Source organism: Gastrolobium bilobum, unplaced genomic scaffold (assembly GCF_033153095.1).
Source record: "Gastrolobium bilobum isolate Gb01-03AN ecotype WA unplaced genomic scaffold, APGP_CSIRO_Gbil_v1 utg12072, whole genome shotgun sequence".
NCBI classification, from domain to species: Eukaryota; Viridiplantae; Streptophyta; class Magnoliopsida; order Fabales; family Fabaceae; genus Gastrolobium; species Gastrolobium bilobum.
This window is the reverse complement of record NW_026899161.1, coordinates 740,664-757,021: the sequence shown is the minus strand read 5'-3', so window position 1 is coordinate 757,021 and position 16,358 is coordinate 740,664. Positions and strand designations below refer to the sequence as shown.

At 32.2% G+C, this 16,358-nt stretch overlaps 2 protein-coding genes across 2 annotated transcripts; one reads left to right on the top strand and one right to left on the bottom strand.

Moving 5' to 3' along the window:
- The first annotated feature begins 4,624 nt into the window (after window positions 1-4,624).
- LOC133287885 (GDSL esterase/lipase At5g45950) lies at window positions 4,625-8,226 on the top strand. Its single transcript, XM_061485574.1, has 5 exons — window positions 4,625-4,965; window positions 5,318-5,448; window positions 5,545-5,778; window positions 7,384-7,633; window positions 7,800-8,226. The coding sequence occupies exons 1-5, from the start codon at window positions 4,698-4,700 to the stop codon at window positions 8,000-8,002; spliced, it is 1,086 nt and encodes a 361-aa protein (XP_061341558.1). The 5' UTR covers window positions 4,625-4,697; the 3' UTR covers window positions 8,003-8,226.
- Window positions 8,227-11,478: 3,252 nt separating this feature from the next.
- Window positions 11,479-15,560, bottom strand: LOC133287913 (GDSL esterase/lipase At5g45960-like). The gene is made up of 5 exons (XM_061485615.1): window positions 15,267-15,560; window positions 15,016-15,152; window positions 14,523-14,756; window positions 11,970-12,246; window positions 11,479-11,855 (listed from the first exon to the last, which is right to left on the bottom strand). The coding sequence occupies exons 1-5, from the start codon at window positions 15,526-15,528 to the stop codon at window positions 11,662-11,664; spliced, it is 1,104 nt and encodes a 367-aa protein (XP_061341599.1). The 5' UTR covers window positions 15,529-15,560; the 3' UTR covers window positions 11,479-11,661.
- Window positions 15,561-16,358: the final 798 nt, after the last annotated feature.

The following is a 16,358-nucleotide window of genomic DNA, read 5'->3' as shown; positions in this document are numbered from 1 at the left end:
TCGCAAAATAAGTGGGTCATATACGTGTCAAAAGTTTTAATCCGATTTCAAATTCGTGTCGTGTTCGTGTTGAGTGTATTTGTGTTCATATCTTGTTGTGTTGACCTGAATTGCCACCCCTACCTAAACCCATGATGTGAAACCAAAGACTTGACGAGTGTAGCTAAATCTTGACGTAAACTCATGTCATGTTAGCCAAAGAGTTGAACCCATGAGGTCACCGGGGATGCCTATTCGCCTCAAAAAGATAAATAGAGATCAATTACTACAATATATAAGTAGAATGGCTCATATATCTAACCTAATACTTTAAGATTTTGAATTGAGATGTGTTGTTTAACGCAATTATTATGACAAATTATCTTTTAGCCCATTAATAATAAAATATTAGTGTTTATCATGTTATAGGAGATAATTTTATCTCTTACACACACATTAAAGTATGTGGAGCCTATATTTTTTTTCTCTTCTCTTCACATAGCCCCGCATGGGTTCCACACATTTTTATATGTGTGTAAAAGATAAAATTATTTTCAGCAACATAAGAAATGTTAGAGAATAATATAAATCATTAAAAAAGGACATCACCCAACACCTTAAGGTTTTGGATTGAAATGGTTCTTTATATGGTATCAAAGCTTCAGTGACCATAAGGTCACGAGTTCGATCGCCATCGCCCCCACTTTCAAGTGGAATTAAATAAGCACAAGGTAAAACCAAAAAAAAAAAATTGAATTTGTACAATATCCACGCATCAAGCCCAAAAGACTCTTGCTTGATAAGGTGTGTTAGAGAATAATATAAACATTAAAAAAGTCATCATCTAACACCTATAAAATTTTAGGTTAAAATGATTCTTTACAAGAAATATTAATCGCTAATAATAATGGGTTTAAAACTTATCATTTTATATGAAAAGAAATCTTCTCTTGGACACACAACAAATATATGGGTCCCAGAAAAATTAGTGGAACCAAGATATTTATTATGTATGTACAGGAGAAGAAACTATTCTTACATAGTCTGAGAAGTATCTGACCCAATAATGTACTGCGCTGTTGCCCAACAATCACTTATTATTATTCAAGCTATGATTAAATTTACCTCGTCAAGTAAAACCGTATCACAAAATCTCCACTACTTGCAAGTTTACTTTTCAATAAATAATAGGTAGGCATACCACAACAAAAAGGTACCACATAATTGATATTGCCAAATCAAATTGTTTTGGTGCAAGAGCCTTAAAAATTAAAACCAATAGCCATCTCTTTGGCTCGGCAAATATGGAATCAGTTGCTTACTCTTTGGAGGGGAGAACGTTGGGGCCTCGTGTCGTGTCTCTTGAGGGTGGTCCACCCCTCCCCACTTCTACCATGTGGAGGTTCTCAAGGTGAAATGAGAATAAGAGCTTTAAATGGAGCAAAGTGTTAGAATTGTTACTGAGCGTCTTAAATGTTTCTTTTCCATTAAGGTTTGGATTGGTTGAGGAGAAAAAAAAAATTTACCAAGAAAATATAATTATTGGAGAAAAGTGAAAAGATATTTTTTCTTGAAAAAGTTCAAAAAAAATTATTTAATAGGTTGAGATATTATCGAAAAAAATTTAATATATAAAGTTGTTAAGGTTTGAGTTTGTTGGAAAAATCAAAATACCACTCTCACAAGTGGACATTTTCCTTCATTTTTATACTACAAAAATTTTCTTATCAAATTTTATTTTCTAAGTAAATTTTCTTTATTATATATCAAACATGATCATTTGTGAATCTTATCTATCACTTTTCTAATATTTTCACAAAAATTCACGTACCAATCACTCTTTGGTTATTGATTAGCCTCTTTTTTCTGGCGGCGTTTAAATGGGGGGACATGCTTATTTGTACTTTTCGTTTATAGGAAGTTGCGGTGTTCGTCCTTTCGAGTTGATGCACTTCTTACTTTGATGTCTTTGTTTCTTCGTTAGGATAACACCTAATCCTCTATATCTTTGTACTTCTTTTTGTAAGTAACATATTTTGTTACTAGAAAAATTACATTATAGAAATGAATATATAATGTGCATGTAGACAAGTGTAAACCTAGACCACCTTTTCTGGTGGGAGTAGATCTGTTGTTCAGCTAAGTGAAATAGATTTTTTAACAATCTAACGGTTAGAGTTGACCATATGTCAATTATGTTTTAGAGAAAATCACAGCCATAAAATAAAATGAGGCTAGTGATGTGTGATGTGTCGTAGGAAATAAAATTATTTTTTATATATATAAAAATATATGAGATTTATATTTTTTTTTACTTTTATCTTAATATGACTCCACATGAGCCTCATATACTAAGATAATTTTATATTCTATAACATGAGAAACTTCAAACTCAAAATAAAAATATTGTTGAATCAGTAAATCACTATATTATGAAAGGCTCTTTGACCAAAGAGAATTTTTTATACCTTTAACTTTTCTATTTGATATTAAATTTTTGATATTTATTAACAGGGGTCTTTTAGTGCCTAGGGGAGTCCCAGCGGCATTGAGTGTCGTGACCTCCTAGGGCACTCACACGATTGTGTCAAATGACACAATCTCGTTACCGTAGGCAATTCTGTTATTGTCATAACTTTTGATTCGGGTATTCAAATCAATATTTTTTTTTTATTTCATATAACTTTTCGAGATCTACACAATAATACCTCATTTGTCATATATTTAATTACACATGTCTATGTTAGGATAAAAAAAGGGGGTAAAAGCGTCCATAGAGTCTTATTTTATAGGTTACTTTTTTTTTATTGACCATGCATCAAAATTAGTTTAGATTACACTAAACATTATGTTAAATCTCTACATATTATTAATTACACGTGTCTATGTTACAATAACAAATTGATTAGGAATCCTCAGAGGCATCAAGCAACGTCAGCATGTTATCGTCTATCCCTCTGTTCCTTATTTTACTATTATTAAGGGTTCTCCATTTTTGCTATCTCTTTTTCTTCGTTTTCTTTTTCTTCACAAAAATAAATTTTAAAATTAATTATTGTCTCGCATAGGTATTGTTGCAACTCTAACAGACAGAAATTCAATTAATTAAAATCTCAACAAAACTATTTGAAAATCGAGGATCCTTTGACACCGATGTTAAACTTTGAAATTGGACACTAAATCTTAACTGTTGATTTTCGTCAATCAACGGTTATCATTTATTGGGAATCAAACTTATCAATTAATTATTAATTCTCAATAAATGATAATCGTTGATTGGAGAAAATCAATAATTAAGATTTGGTGTCAAATTTTAAAGTTTGGCACAAGTGTCAAAGAATCGTGCCCCGTGTATGTATATATCAAACTCATCAAAATACTTCAAGTACAAGTCTAAAATATGTTTGTGATTGTGGTACAATGATTACAAATTCAAATAATATTTATGAGAGATAAAATATGTCAAATAAGATGTTATTGCGTAGATTTCAAAATATGTTAAGTAAGAAAATCCCTTAAATAATTAAGGGTACCCTTAACCTCACCAGTCGCAAGTTTCATGTACCAAGATTTACCTTTTAGATAGCCAATTAATAAAATTTTTAATGATAATTTAGGCGAAGATTATGTTTTGTTTTAGGAAAATAATTATATAATTATCTCATGCAATAGAGACAAAGTAGTGGGGTTCACTATTTTTTTTTTTTTTTCTTTTAAAACTATCTTGTCTCTTTTGCATGAGATAATCAAATCATCTCATGTAACATGAGATAAATATAAATAGATCCCTTTGTTTTAACCTATATAATTAAGCTTTACATGAACTTTGAACTTAGTTTGGTACGGTGCGGATTATGGCATTTTTTCTAAGGGTTTAAGTTTTTTTTTTTTTGATAACAGGGTTTAAGTTTTCTTATGTTGTAGGATTGTATGAGAGAAAAAAAGTAGAGAGAAATTAAATGTGGGTCCCATATTTTATATTAAAAAAGAAAAGAAAAATTAATTGGCACGAAAACGAATTAGTGTAGGAAAATGATGTACTCTTATATAGCATAAGAGTACTATTTCCCTTTTTCTAAATAGTTGTTTGATTTGGTTTAGGTTAATGTATAGCACAGGCCAACTATTACTATGGTCCAATTGAATACACATAAAAAAAAAGATATAAGGAATGCTCACATAAAAGGAAGACTTAAATTGTATTCTCCTTCTTAATTTGGTGATATATATATTTATTGTTTCATTCGGACAAATGTGTGTTTACATTTTCTGAATATTAAAGGTTTAAGGATATTTATAACAGTAAACAAAATTTTATAACCAAATTAGTGCTGTACAAAAATCCATTTTCGTACGGTGACCCAAACACAACCGGAGCAATTCTTGTGTGATATTTATGACGTGTGCTCTCAAGAATTCTAGGCTCAATCACAATTACTTTGAGTAGACGAAACCGAAGTTCATAGTTCTGTGGTTGGTTCTTTCTTCTCGGGGGCTAGGCAGTTAGTAGTTTCAAACTTTAAATGCTGTATTTAATATAGAGAACCAAGTTTTAAATGCTTGAACAACCTCAGCAAATTCTAACGTGGTGTATTTAAAGGATTGTGCAGAGGGATGGTATCACAGTTACTCGAGTTCTCACTTAGGAAGGTGGTACTTCAATTCTGAGATCCCTGCTTGGTCTTTTGTGTTTGTTAGTTCCAAGCCTTAAGATATCAATGGAGTTAATGGTACTGAAAGCCATGCTGGCACTGGCCATAATGCCATGGTATTCACTTGCTCTGGACATTCAACTAGTGAGGCATTTAGCAGCTCAGAGTAATGTGACTTGCATCTTAGTTTTTGGAGATTCAAGTGTTGATCCAGGTAACAACAATGTTCTTCACACCCAAGTTAAAAGCAACTTTCTCCCTTATGGGAAGGACTTCTTTAACAGCCGCCCAACAGGAAGGTTTAGTAATGGCAGACTTGGCACAGACTTCATTGGTAAATATTCAAACCACCTTGCTCCTTTCCATTCACTTTTTAACTCATTGTGATTCATGGGGTGTTGCTCATGTCTAAAATCATCAAAGTAGTTCATTCTATATATGTGTAATAAGAAATCTATCTTATTATATATATAGAAGGAGAAATATCCGTTTACAAACTATTTTTATAAATTACACTACGTACTCCTGGAAGTACATAGTGTAAATTAGTGTATTTTCGAGAATACATTATGTAATTTATAAGAATTTGTAAATAAAAAATTTATAAATATAATCCTCTCCATATATATATATATATATATATATATATAAACTCTGAGTCTCATTATTTCCAACCACATGTACAGCTGAAGCACTGGGGTACAGAAAAATAATTCCTGCATTTCTTGACCCAAATTTGAAGCTGGAAGATCTGCCATATGGTGTTAGTTTTGCATCAGCGGCTACAGGTTATGATGATTATACTGCTAATGTTTCGGTACATTCTATGACCTTTTCTCCAGCATGCTTATAAGGCCAAGTATTTGAATTGAATGTTTTTGTCTCACTAATTGGTGTCTATTTGATGAAACAGAGTGTTCTGCCTGTTTCCAAACAGCTTGAGTATTTTGAGCATTATAAGATCCGCATGAGGAAGTTGGTGGGTGAAGAAAGGGCAGAATTCATTATAAGGAATGCCTTGTACGTTGTTAGTATGGGTACAAATGACTTCTTGCAAAACTATTTCTTAGAACCTACTCGCCCTAGCCAATTCAGCTTGGAAAATTTTCAGAATTTCTTGCTCTCCCGCATGTCTAAGGACATTAAGGTTCCCTCTCTTTTACAACCTAAACTGAATTGTTACATTTATATCCATTCTTCCGCTAGGATTAGGGATATAATATATAAAATTATTATGTTGGCATTTACTTAACAAGCAAAACTTTTGAGAGAGCTAATTCATCGCATGATATGAGATAGCTTTCATGGTCAAGTGGGACAAGTTTCATCATATCACTCCGTTTTCTAATTAAAAAAAAAAAAACAAATTTAAATTAGCACAAAGGTCAATAAAAAGGGCATTCACTTATCAATTTTAATGAAATAGTTTGTTGAACATATAATATATAAAATTATTATTGTGATCTTCACTTAACAAATAAATTTTGGATTGAATTTGATCTTTGTTAAGTGTTTGATTCCATTCACTTTAAAAGTCTGTCCTACTTCACAGCTTTGCATTCATTTTATTTTATTTTCTTTTATTTTTGATAATAGCTTTGCATTTATTTTTTGATACTCAAGAGGGTATTCAAAACCAATCAAAATGAAAAAAAAAATCATAAACAAAAAATTGAGTAAATAAAAAGTAAATTAAAATTAGTACAGAGATAAAAAAAAAAAGTTGGATCTCTGCGTTATCCAAACTTCAAGCTTAAAGATTATAACGGGAAGAGGTACGTTAGAGATATCATATGTAGAATTATAATTGTGACCTTCACAACTTTGCATTTATTTTTTATCTATACATGAATTAAAAGGGTATTAAAAACCAATCAAAATGAAAAAAAAAAGAAACTAAGTCAATAAACCAAAAATTGAATAAATAAATAAAATGAGAAATTAAAAAATTAATTGAATTGGATGGGTTTTTAGATTTAAAATTTTAAAACCGATCCAGTACGCAAAATAAACCAAATTATATATATATATATATATATATATATATATATATATATATATATATAGAGAGAGAGAGAGAGAGAGAGAGAGAGATAATAAATTATCCTTACTATCCGTGCTTATTTGAAAATTTCTTATTATATCTTAAGCTAAATTTAATTTAATTTCTTGAAATTGCATATATATTATATAGAATTGATAATTAATTTAAAATTTAGATTTGTGTTTGAGTAGTTGAGTGGAACTATGTAGAAGCCTAGGGTGGTGGCTCCCTACTGAAAACAACATAAGCCATTAAATGATATTGATCACGCAACAAATTTTTTATGTTGCCGATTGCTTGGTGACTAAGTTTAGGTGAATTTAGATGGCTTTATTTTCTTTGTATTAATTAGAATGAAAGCATTTATATAACCCGAGGTTGGTTCAAATATCAATACGAGTCTAAACAAATTTTCAAAAGAGCTGTGTTCGAATTCTGAATAAAGAGCTAGATAATTGTCACGTCTGAAAACATTTAAAGTTTTGACTAATCAGTCACCCTCAAATACGTTAACGTAAGCTTGACGATGCTTGTTCGTAAGTACCATGATAACCAACCTGTCCCTGTCAACTTTTAATTCAATTCTCTTTTTTTTTGTGGTATATATGATGATGATATGAACATAGATTTAATGCAAACTACCAAAGTTTCTTACGTCCAATCATATAGTGGCCCAAACATGTATAATCGAAAATTCGCTGGTTGCAGATGATGCATCGGCTGGGAGCCAGAAGGTTGGTCGTTGTAGGGGTCCTACCTATGGGGTGCGTTCCCATTACCAAGACCTTAAATAACCAGCAAAGCTGTGTCAGAAGTTTTAACAACGTTGCTTACACATTCAATGCAAAGTTATTACAGCAACTGGTTATCTTGAAGGCAAAATTATTGGGTTTAAAGACTGTTTATGTTGATATTTATGATATGATCCAAAGGGCAGTGCTGAACCCTAAAAAATACGGTTAGTGTTAGTATGCTAAGCTAGCATGCTTTTCTGTTTTATAATGTTTTTATTGTTGCAGAACTTACTTTTATGATAACTATATATTTTGAAAGTTGGTCATTAGTTTTGTGACTTGTGCATGAGTAATGTTTTTTATAAGTCCACTTGGGTTGATATATGGCAGGTTTTCTGGAAGGCTCAAAGGGATGTTGTGGGACAGGAACAATAGAATATGGGAATTCATGCAGAGGGTTGAGTACTTGTTCAGATCCAGACAAATACGTATTCTGGGATGCTATTCATCCAACACAGAAGATGTACAAGATTATAGCTGATGTGGCCATCGAATCAATTGCTAAAGAACTATTTGACAGCACAGCCAACTAAATATATGATGGCTATATATATATATATAGCAGCATTTCTTTGTATGAATATTTAGTATATCAACATGTGAAATTGATTGCAATATAGTCGTTAGGTAAAATTTCATGCATGTTAGCCCCACTTGGAGAAAGTTGGTTCAGGTTATTTAGTGAACTAGTATGGAATTTCACTTAATAACAAAAGAATTAATGTATTGGAAAGGAAGTTTCAAATATATATGTATTGAATGAAGAAAATATTATATTTATATGAAATTTTATGTTTGATTAGAATTATGATTTATCTAAGATTTTTATTATATTTGGAGTTATAAATTTCCTTTAAATATTGTGTTATTCACGTCTTTTGACATTTTTACAATATTATAAAAATAATATATATATATATATATATATGATTATAGTGCTTTTAAAAGAATAATATCATATATGTAAAATAACTAATTTAATCTAAAAATTTAATCATATAGGTGAAGATAGATTAATAATGTTATATATTTTAGAGTAAATACTCCTTTTCGTCCCTGACAATTTTCACGAAGCACATTTTGGTCCCGAACAATAAAAAAGGCTCGTTTTAGTCCCTAATATTTGAAAAAAAAGGGTCACGTTTGTCCTTCCGTTAGTTGGCATCTGACGGCCCAACTAACGGAGCATACGTGGACCGTTACTTTGCTGAGTCACCGTTAAATATGCCAGCGTGGAAGTTATACGACATCGTTTTAAACGTGCCTTATGTCTTCTTGGAGTTACCCTAGCATCGAAGACCCTATTTGGTCCCTGACAAATTTATCGAAGCCCTATTTGGTCCTTAACACCACAAACCTTTCTCTATCTGTTTTATTTATTTAAATAATGTCATTTTTCCATTGCTCATCATATGGAAATGTAGGATCCTTAAAAGGTTCTTTGCTAGCTAGGTGGTACAGCACTCATCCTCAATCCAAGCAAATGTATGAGTGCTGCACCACCTAGCTAGAAAAGAACCTTTTAGGGACCCTACATTTCCATATTATGAGCAATGGAAAAATGACATTAATTAAATAAATAAAACAGATAAAGAAAGGTGTGTGCTTTTAAGGACTAAATAGGGCCTCGATAAATTTGTCAGTGACCAAATAGGGCCTTCGATGCTAGGGTAACTCTATGAAGACATAAGGCATGTTTAAAACAACGTCGTATTACTTCCACGCTGACATACTTAACGGTGACTTAGCAAAGTAACGGTCCACGTGTGCTCCGTTAGTTGGGCCGTCAGATGCCAACTAACGGAAGGACAAACGTGGCCCCTTTTTTTCAAACATTAGGGACTAAAACGAGCCTTTTTTATTGTTCGGGGCCAAAATGTGCCTCGTGAAAATTGCCAGGGACAAAAAAAGGTATTTACTCTATATTTTATTTCTTGTATAACCCTTCGCACAAGAAACCTTTTTAAGTTTTGAAGCTGAATAATGAAAAAGAAAAGAAAATATGTAAAGAACCATTTAAAAGCACTCGAAAGTAGGATACCAAAACATAAAAATAAAAATAAAAATAAAAGCACTCGAAATTGAACTTTACATCTTATTAGAGAATAATATAAATCATTGATAAGACTCTCAACCAATAGTCTAAGCTTTTAAGTTGAATTGATTTTTTATATTGTATCAGAGCTTCTTTGACCACAAGGTTACGAGTGCGATCCTCACCACCCCATTTTCTAGTGGAATTAAATAAACAAAAGGTAAATAAAAAATTGGACCCTGTGCAATATCCACACTTCAACGCCAAGGGATATTGCCTGAGTGGTACATTAGAGAATAATATAAATCATTAAAAAAAATTGGGTTGAATTGGTTCTTTAAAAGGAATGATATTATATAAAAGATTAATTGAACTGAAAAGTTTAAATTGATTGATGAAGGTGCTTTTATTCCTCAAGTGCATTGTTAATTTCCTTTCTGTAGCATTATCCTTTATTCCTTTATCTAACAAACATGGGACCTTTCAATTTCTGCATCGTCCATTTTTGGCTGCATGCTCGAAATTTGGAGTGAGTAGTAGTTTGGGGGAAATGAGTCACTTGCATGCAAAGCCTTGAACTTAGATGTTGCTTTGCCACGGCCTGGGCCCCTTGTGGCTAAGGTTAAGTATAATAGGTTTCGTTGATGTCTATTATTATTGACTTGTCTCTAAGGTCACAAAACAGAGGCACATAAAGTTCACGACAGTAGTGATCCCTATTGCGTAAGACTATGAATCCTGTGGTTACGCTGTAGGATGATGATCTACATAGGTTGTCGTAAATATGCTTTCAGGGGTGATCATGAGTCTCCTGTGAGTAGCTATGGAGGTTTTGTGGTTCTAGTTGCAGGTTTGATGAAAATGAGACATGCGTAAGAATAGTACAGATCTTCATAATATTAGAAGAGTATTATAACCATGGTAATTTTAGAAACTTTGAGTAGCTTGAACGCTAATCACTGTTTTTTAAGGTGATGGATTCGAAGTTGATGAGTTTATCGCTGGGGGTTTTTTAAGTTAATGAAAAGTTTGTTCAGCGGTGAAGTTTGTATGGGTTGAAGAATTTTGTATATAATGGTTGAGTGTCTTATTTGGGTTAAATTTTTGTCATGCACAGGAGAAAAAGTTTCACCTTTTAACATGAGAAAAATTTAATTAACCCTTCTTTTTATTAGCGAGGATGAATAAGTTTTCAATTAAATACATATTTATTTTCTTTTAGTGTAACATTTTTTTCGTTTTTAGTCCCTCCAAATATATATATATATATATATATATATATATATATATATATATATATATATATATATATATATATATATATTCATCCATCTATTTTGAGTCTAAATTGTCTAATGTCCCCCATACCATGTATTAGATCCACATAAAACGCTTAGCTTTCATGTGGGCAATAACAACAACCTTTAATAAAGATGCAATAGAAAGACCATATGGAAAGGGAAATTTTTTTGATGAGATTGGTTAGTGAAGTTTTAAAATAAGAGACTTAAACCGAAAATAGAATGCATTTTAAGTCATTATAGAATCACATAAATCATTATTATTATTTTATTTTTTAATTTTTTACGAACTTTTTTTTTTTGAGATTACCCCCCTAATCCCATAAATTTCTTATAGACTAATCCAAAGTTCTTGACGGATTCAGGATTAGAGCTTTTAAATTCCTCCCAATTATTGTTCTGAAGAGAATCGAACACATGCTGTCACCTTCACCTACTCAATTCTCATGCTCCAACAAAAATACCCTCGTTTGGTATTTTTACGAAACTACTGTCTAAAAGATAAGTAGTGTCATTTGAAAACCGGCAGAGGCTAATTGGAATTTTTTGTGATTTCGTATTCATGACACTAATATTACTTTTTTTTTTTTTTTTTTTGTAAATAAAGAGGGGCTAAGCCCCGTAATATTACTTTTTATTCAAGAACAACCACAATTACTTACATATTGTCACAATTGGTATACACAACATTGATCACATTTTGTTTTGTTATGCCACACAACATACATATATATCCAATTGAGATATCCCATACTACTTTCTTTGGGGGAGAAAAAAGAAAAAAGAAATTACAATAACTTTGGGAGGCCATAACCGATGACAAGAAAAAGAAGGAATAAGTATTTAAGAACTAATTCTAGTTGTTGGCGATGAAATCAATGGTGGGCAGGTTAGCCAAGAAGAGGTTGTGATATGCCTTCTCAGTTGGGTGAATTGAATCCCAGAATACATACTTGGATGGATCAGGACACACATCTGAAATCTTATTACACAAAATTGATGCTTCAATGTACCCACTTCCACAACACCCACTATCAACCTCATCAAATCCTAGCAAAGGCAAACAAAAAAATAAAAAATATTAGCGGGTCATTTCTTTTGTACTATTTCCTCAGAAAGAAAATGTAGTTATTCCCAAGGAAGTGAAAAAATTTATTTACAAACCATATCGTTTATGTGCTTGAATCATATCGGCTAAGGGTCCATATATGTCAATGTAATAGATCTTAGCGCCTGGATTAGACAAATTGAGCTCTAATTGCACTACTTGTAATTCATGTTGAAGGAGTTGATTGAAATCTCTTGCAATGGAGGAATACTTGTCAATACAATCACGCTTTAAAAAGGCATTAGGGGAATTCACTGTGATCATGACCGGTAGGCATCCCATTGGAGGTAATCCACCTATTGCAATTTTTCGAGCACCTTCTGACAACAAATCCTGAAAACAATTTTTCACGTTATAAACTTAGTTCAGAAATTTGTCTGATTACAACAAGCCAAGAAACAACCTACTTTAATCCTAAGGTCAAATGCAGCATACAAAGGATTTAAAAGGCATCTACTATAAGTTCTTTTCCTTTGGTGATTTCCCTAGTGCTAGCTACATCCTACCTCTTTCGAGTCAGCATTTAACTTCGTTCTTTGGGTTTCGGGCCCTACATAACTTTGTGAAGAGATTTCTCAAAGATTCACGATTAGTCCTATGGTTGCTTAGACAAGCCCAAATATATGTAATTAACATCTACTATATACAATTCGAACCCAATACCTTATAATATATTACGAGCAAGAAAGAATATATTTACTCTAAATTTAATTCATAATATATGATAATTTTAATCCAATAAAATTTAAAGATAAATGGATTCTTATTTACTTACTTTAAAAGAGTTTTTTTTTTTTTTTTTCACGCTTTCATTTTGCAAAGGGAGTGAGATTAACTCTATAGTCCAGGCTAGGCCTGTAATTCATAGCACTATAGCAGTACCCCATTTTACTTGGAGAGAAGAGGGGCCAATTTTCCTATTTGGGCTCCCGTCTTAGTCATAGAGTTTATAAAAATAGAACACCAATATTAGATACATGGCAGGCCACGTTATTGCTTGTGGTCCACTTAATCATTCATTAACCCATTAAATACTATTTCGAGTTGATATCAACTATAGTTCACCAACTCCAATGGTAATCTTGGCAAATGGGTTGCGAGTTGCGACTACTAGTTTACATTATTAGAGCAAAAAATAAAATTCTAACCAAACTCTTCCTATTCAATAACTAGAGGAATATTGTTGAAGTGTTCTTATTTTATGATTCTCTTGCTACTTCCACTATAATTAATTAATATCCAAATATACTAATTGTTTGTTGCAGTGTATGTTAATATGTTATGTTTAAGGTCCATATATATGCATGTAGGTGTCCTTTCTCAGTGACCAAAGTTAATTCCCTCTTTACGGCGATGCCAGCTATTCAAAACTGTCCACTTCTAAGTGCCATTTTCTTGCTATAGCGAGCAAGTAGTTTCTTATTGAGGTGAACTTTTCTCTCAGGGTTTGTGGGGTTGGGTCTTTATTAATTTTCTTGTCCACCCTCAACGACAATACCAATTCTTATTGCCCCCTCTTCATTATTGGGCGCCATCGAATTGTCTGAGTCTCTTTTTGTGTTTTTCCCTTCTTTCAATGTGTTGCTGTTTATGTGTTTTTATTGATAAAAGTTTCATTGATTAAAGCTGGTTGCTGACTATCCTTTTTCTTTGGCCCTTTTATAATGTCGAGAACACAATTCAGTTGGTGATAAAAACTGTTGAAAATTGTTGTGAGGACTTCAAATTTAAGAAAAGAGATATACTATATAAGGTAACTATAGTCAGTAGATAGGGTTTTTACGTCACTAAAGGTTAATAATACTAATACTAAAAAGAAAAATATATGGTTTTAGTGTTTTTCAAAGGCAATAATGTTTCTCATGTTGTAGGAGATAACTTTTATCTCCTATACACATAAAAATATATGAGTTCTATGTTTTTTTTTCTTTTTTTTTATATGGCTCAATATGAGTCTCACACACTTTTATATATGTATAAGAGATAAAATTATCTCCTATAATAAAAGAAACATTAATCTTTTTTACGAATTAGCAACCATCATACTAGTTTTGAAAGGCTTCCTACGTATTTCTCAAAAAGATCGGTAACTTCTAAATAAACCAGATAAAAATTCGAGAAATACCAATAGTCACACTACTCTAAAATGGGAAATTCATATTTCAATCTCCTATAAAATTTAGGCAAATCACTTAGGAATTATATGTAGCTTGTTGTACCCTTTAATTTCTTGATTAGGGAGTATTTGGTTTAATTAAAGTAAGCATATAAAAGTTTGAGTTGAAAATTACTTTCTACTTTCTTCATGCAACAAAAATGCTGTGTGATTGCAGATGAGAGCAACTCATTTTCACTACACATTTCATTAATCAAAACATTTTCACTTCTTTCCTTATACTCCATCTTTTCAAATGTTGCACATGTTTAATAAAAAATCAGGACACATAAAGTTTAGACTTGTTTAACTAGAACACCATTTAAGTAAAATAAATACTCATTTAATTTACCATGCAACATGCATATGGAATGTTTAAACTTGGAATTGACAAGAATAATTTATTTAATATTTTAATAAAAGATAGAATGTGGGGCAACTAATTGAACCAAACCTGTATAAAATCTTTCACATGTTGGATCAAGAACTGCTGGTAGGCTAAGATAGTATAGCTCCTTCTTCGCATTGGTAGAGTAAAATAATTAAGAACAAAGTCATTCGTACCAGCACTGATGAAAAACGCAGCCTTCTTCATATGATTTTCAGTTCTTTGCTTGCCCATCGCTTCCTCCACCCTCTTTTTGCATTCTCTAAAATATTCTAACTGCTTTGGCATTGGAATTGCATTCTGAAATAAACAGAGAATTTCACATTAAATTGTATACATGAATTTGATTTCCACTTTGGTAAATCATTGTAAATATGGAAAGAGATGTATAAACATGAATAAATAAATAAAAAACTTATTTTCTATATCAATTACACATCTTTAGTTTTTTTTTACGTCCCAAAATTAACCATAGGGAAACAGTGAGAGATACTGTACTAGACGTACACACTATAAGACTCAATCACACAAATGGAACGTACGAATGAAAGAGGCATACAGTGATGCTTGGTGTAATTGGGTCAAATCCAGAACCAGCAGAGGCAAAACTAACTCCTGTCACCAGCTCTTCAATATTGCTGAGGTTTGGGTCCAAATAAGGTGGAAGAAGCTCTTTCTTGAGACCTAAATAAGAAGCTGCAATGCATTCACACATGTCACAAAATTTATTCAATGTATTTTTATTTTTTATTTTTTTTTATCTTGAACAATTCCATGAATCGTCTATGTAAAAGCAAGGTAATTAGTTACCAATGTAATCAGTGGCAAGCTTCCCGTTAGTAAACCTCCCTGTGGGAACTTGGTGTGGAAAATCCATGCCATATGGTGGAAAATTGCTCCTGAAAAGCGTCTTTATAAAGTTATTGTTTCCTGGGTCAACTGTTGAGTCTCCAAACACATAAAAGCCAGAGACCTTTTTGTTTAAACCTTCAACTTTGGCCATGAAACATAACCAACATAGAATAAAAATTTGAATAAGAGAAAGCAATATATGTGTATTAGAGGTCCCCATGCCAGCTGAATGAGGTTCGAGACAACAACAAAGTGAGCTGAAGGTGGGTTTGAAATTTGGAGTTAGAACAATGAATGATGATATGGTTCTTATAGAGTTATAGGTCAAGTACAAGGCTAATATAAATTGACCGAAATAACCCCAAGATATGATATTTCCGATCATAATTAAGATGAATTCGGGCGTGCTTTGGTTGGGAAATGAAATCGAACGTTTCCTTCGCTATAAGAGCGTGTATGACAATCTTTCAGCAATCAATTTTTTTTTAAGAGTAAATACCATTTTTAGTCTCTGGCAATATCTATGAAGTCCTTTTCAGTCCCTGGCAATAAAAAAGGACCAAATTGATCCCTGAAAGTACAAGAAAAGGGCCACTCTACATATTTGGGAGTTGACATAAGGACTAATATGGCCCTTTTTTTTTGTAATTCCAGGGACCAATTTGGTCTTTTTTTATTGTCAGGACTGAAAAGGACTTCGTAGATATTGCCAGGGACTAAAAAGGGTGTTTAATCTTTTTTTAATTTCTGTTTTCGAGAACAGAAATGAATAGAAAACTCATTTAGTAAAATCGATTTCTTTTTTGTTTCCGGGATGAACCGGTTTAATTTTTGTGCTGGAAAAAAAAAAGAATAAAAAAATTTCTGTTTTTTTATTTCCGGGCGCAAAATGAGAAACACTTATCTCTCTCAATCACTCTCTACTACCACTACCATCCTCCTGACACGACTGTCGCCACCATCAACGCCGCCGCCATCGTACCACTAGTCTCATCGTCACCACCCCTCACCACCACGATGTCACTGTCACCATGACCACCATCTCCACCC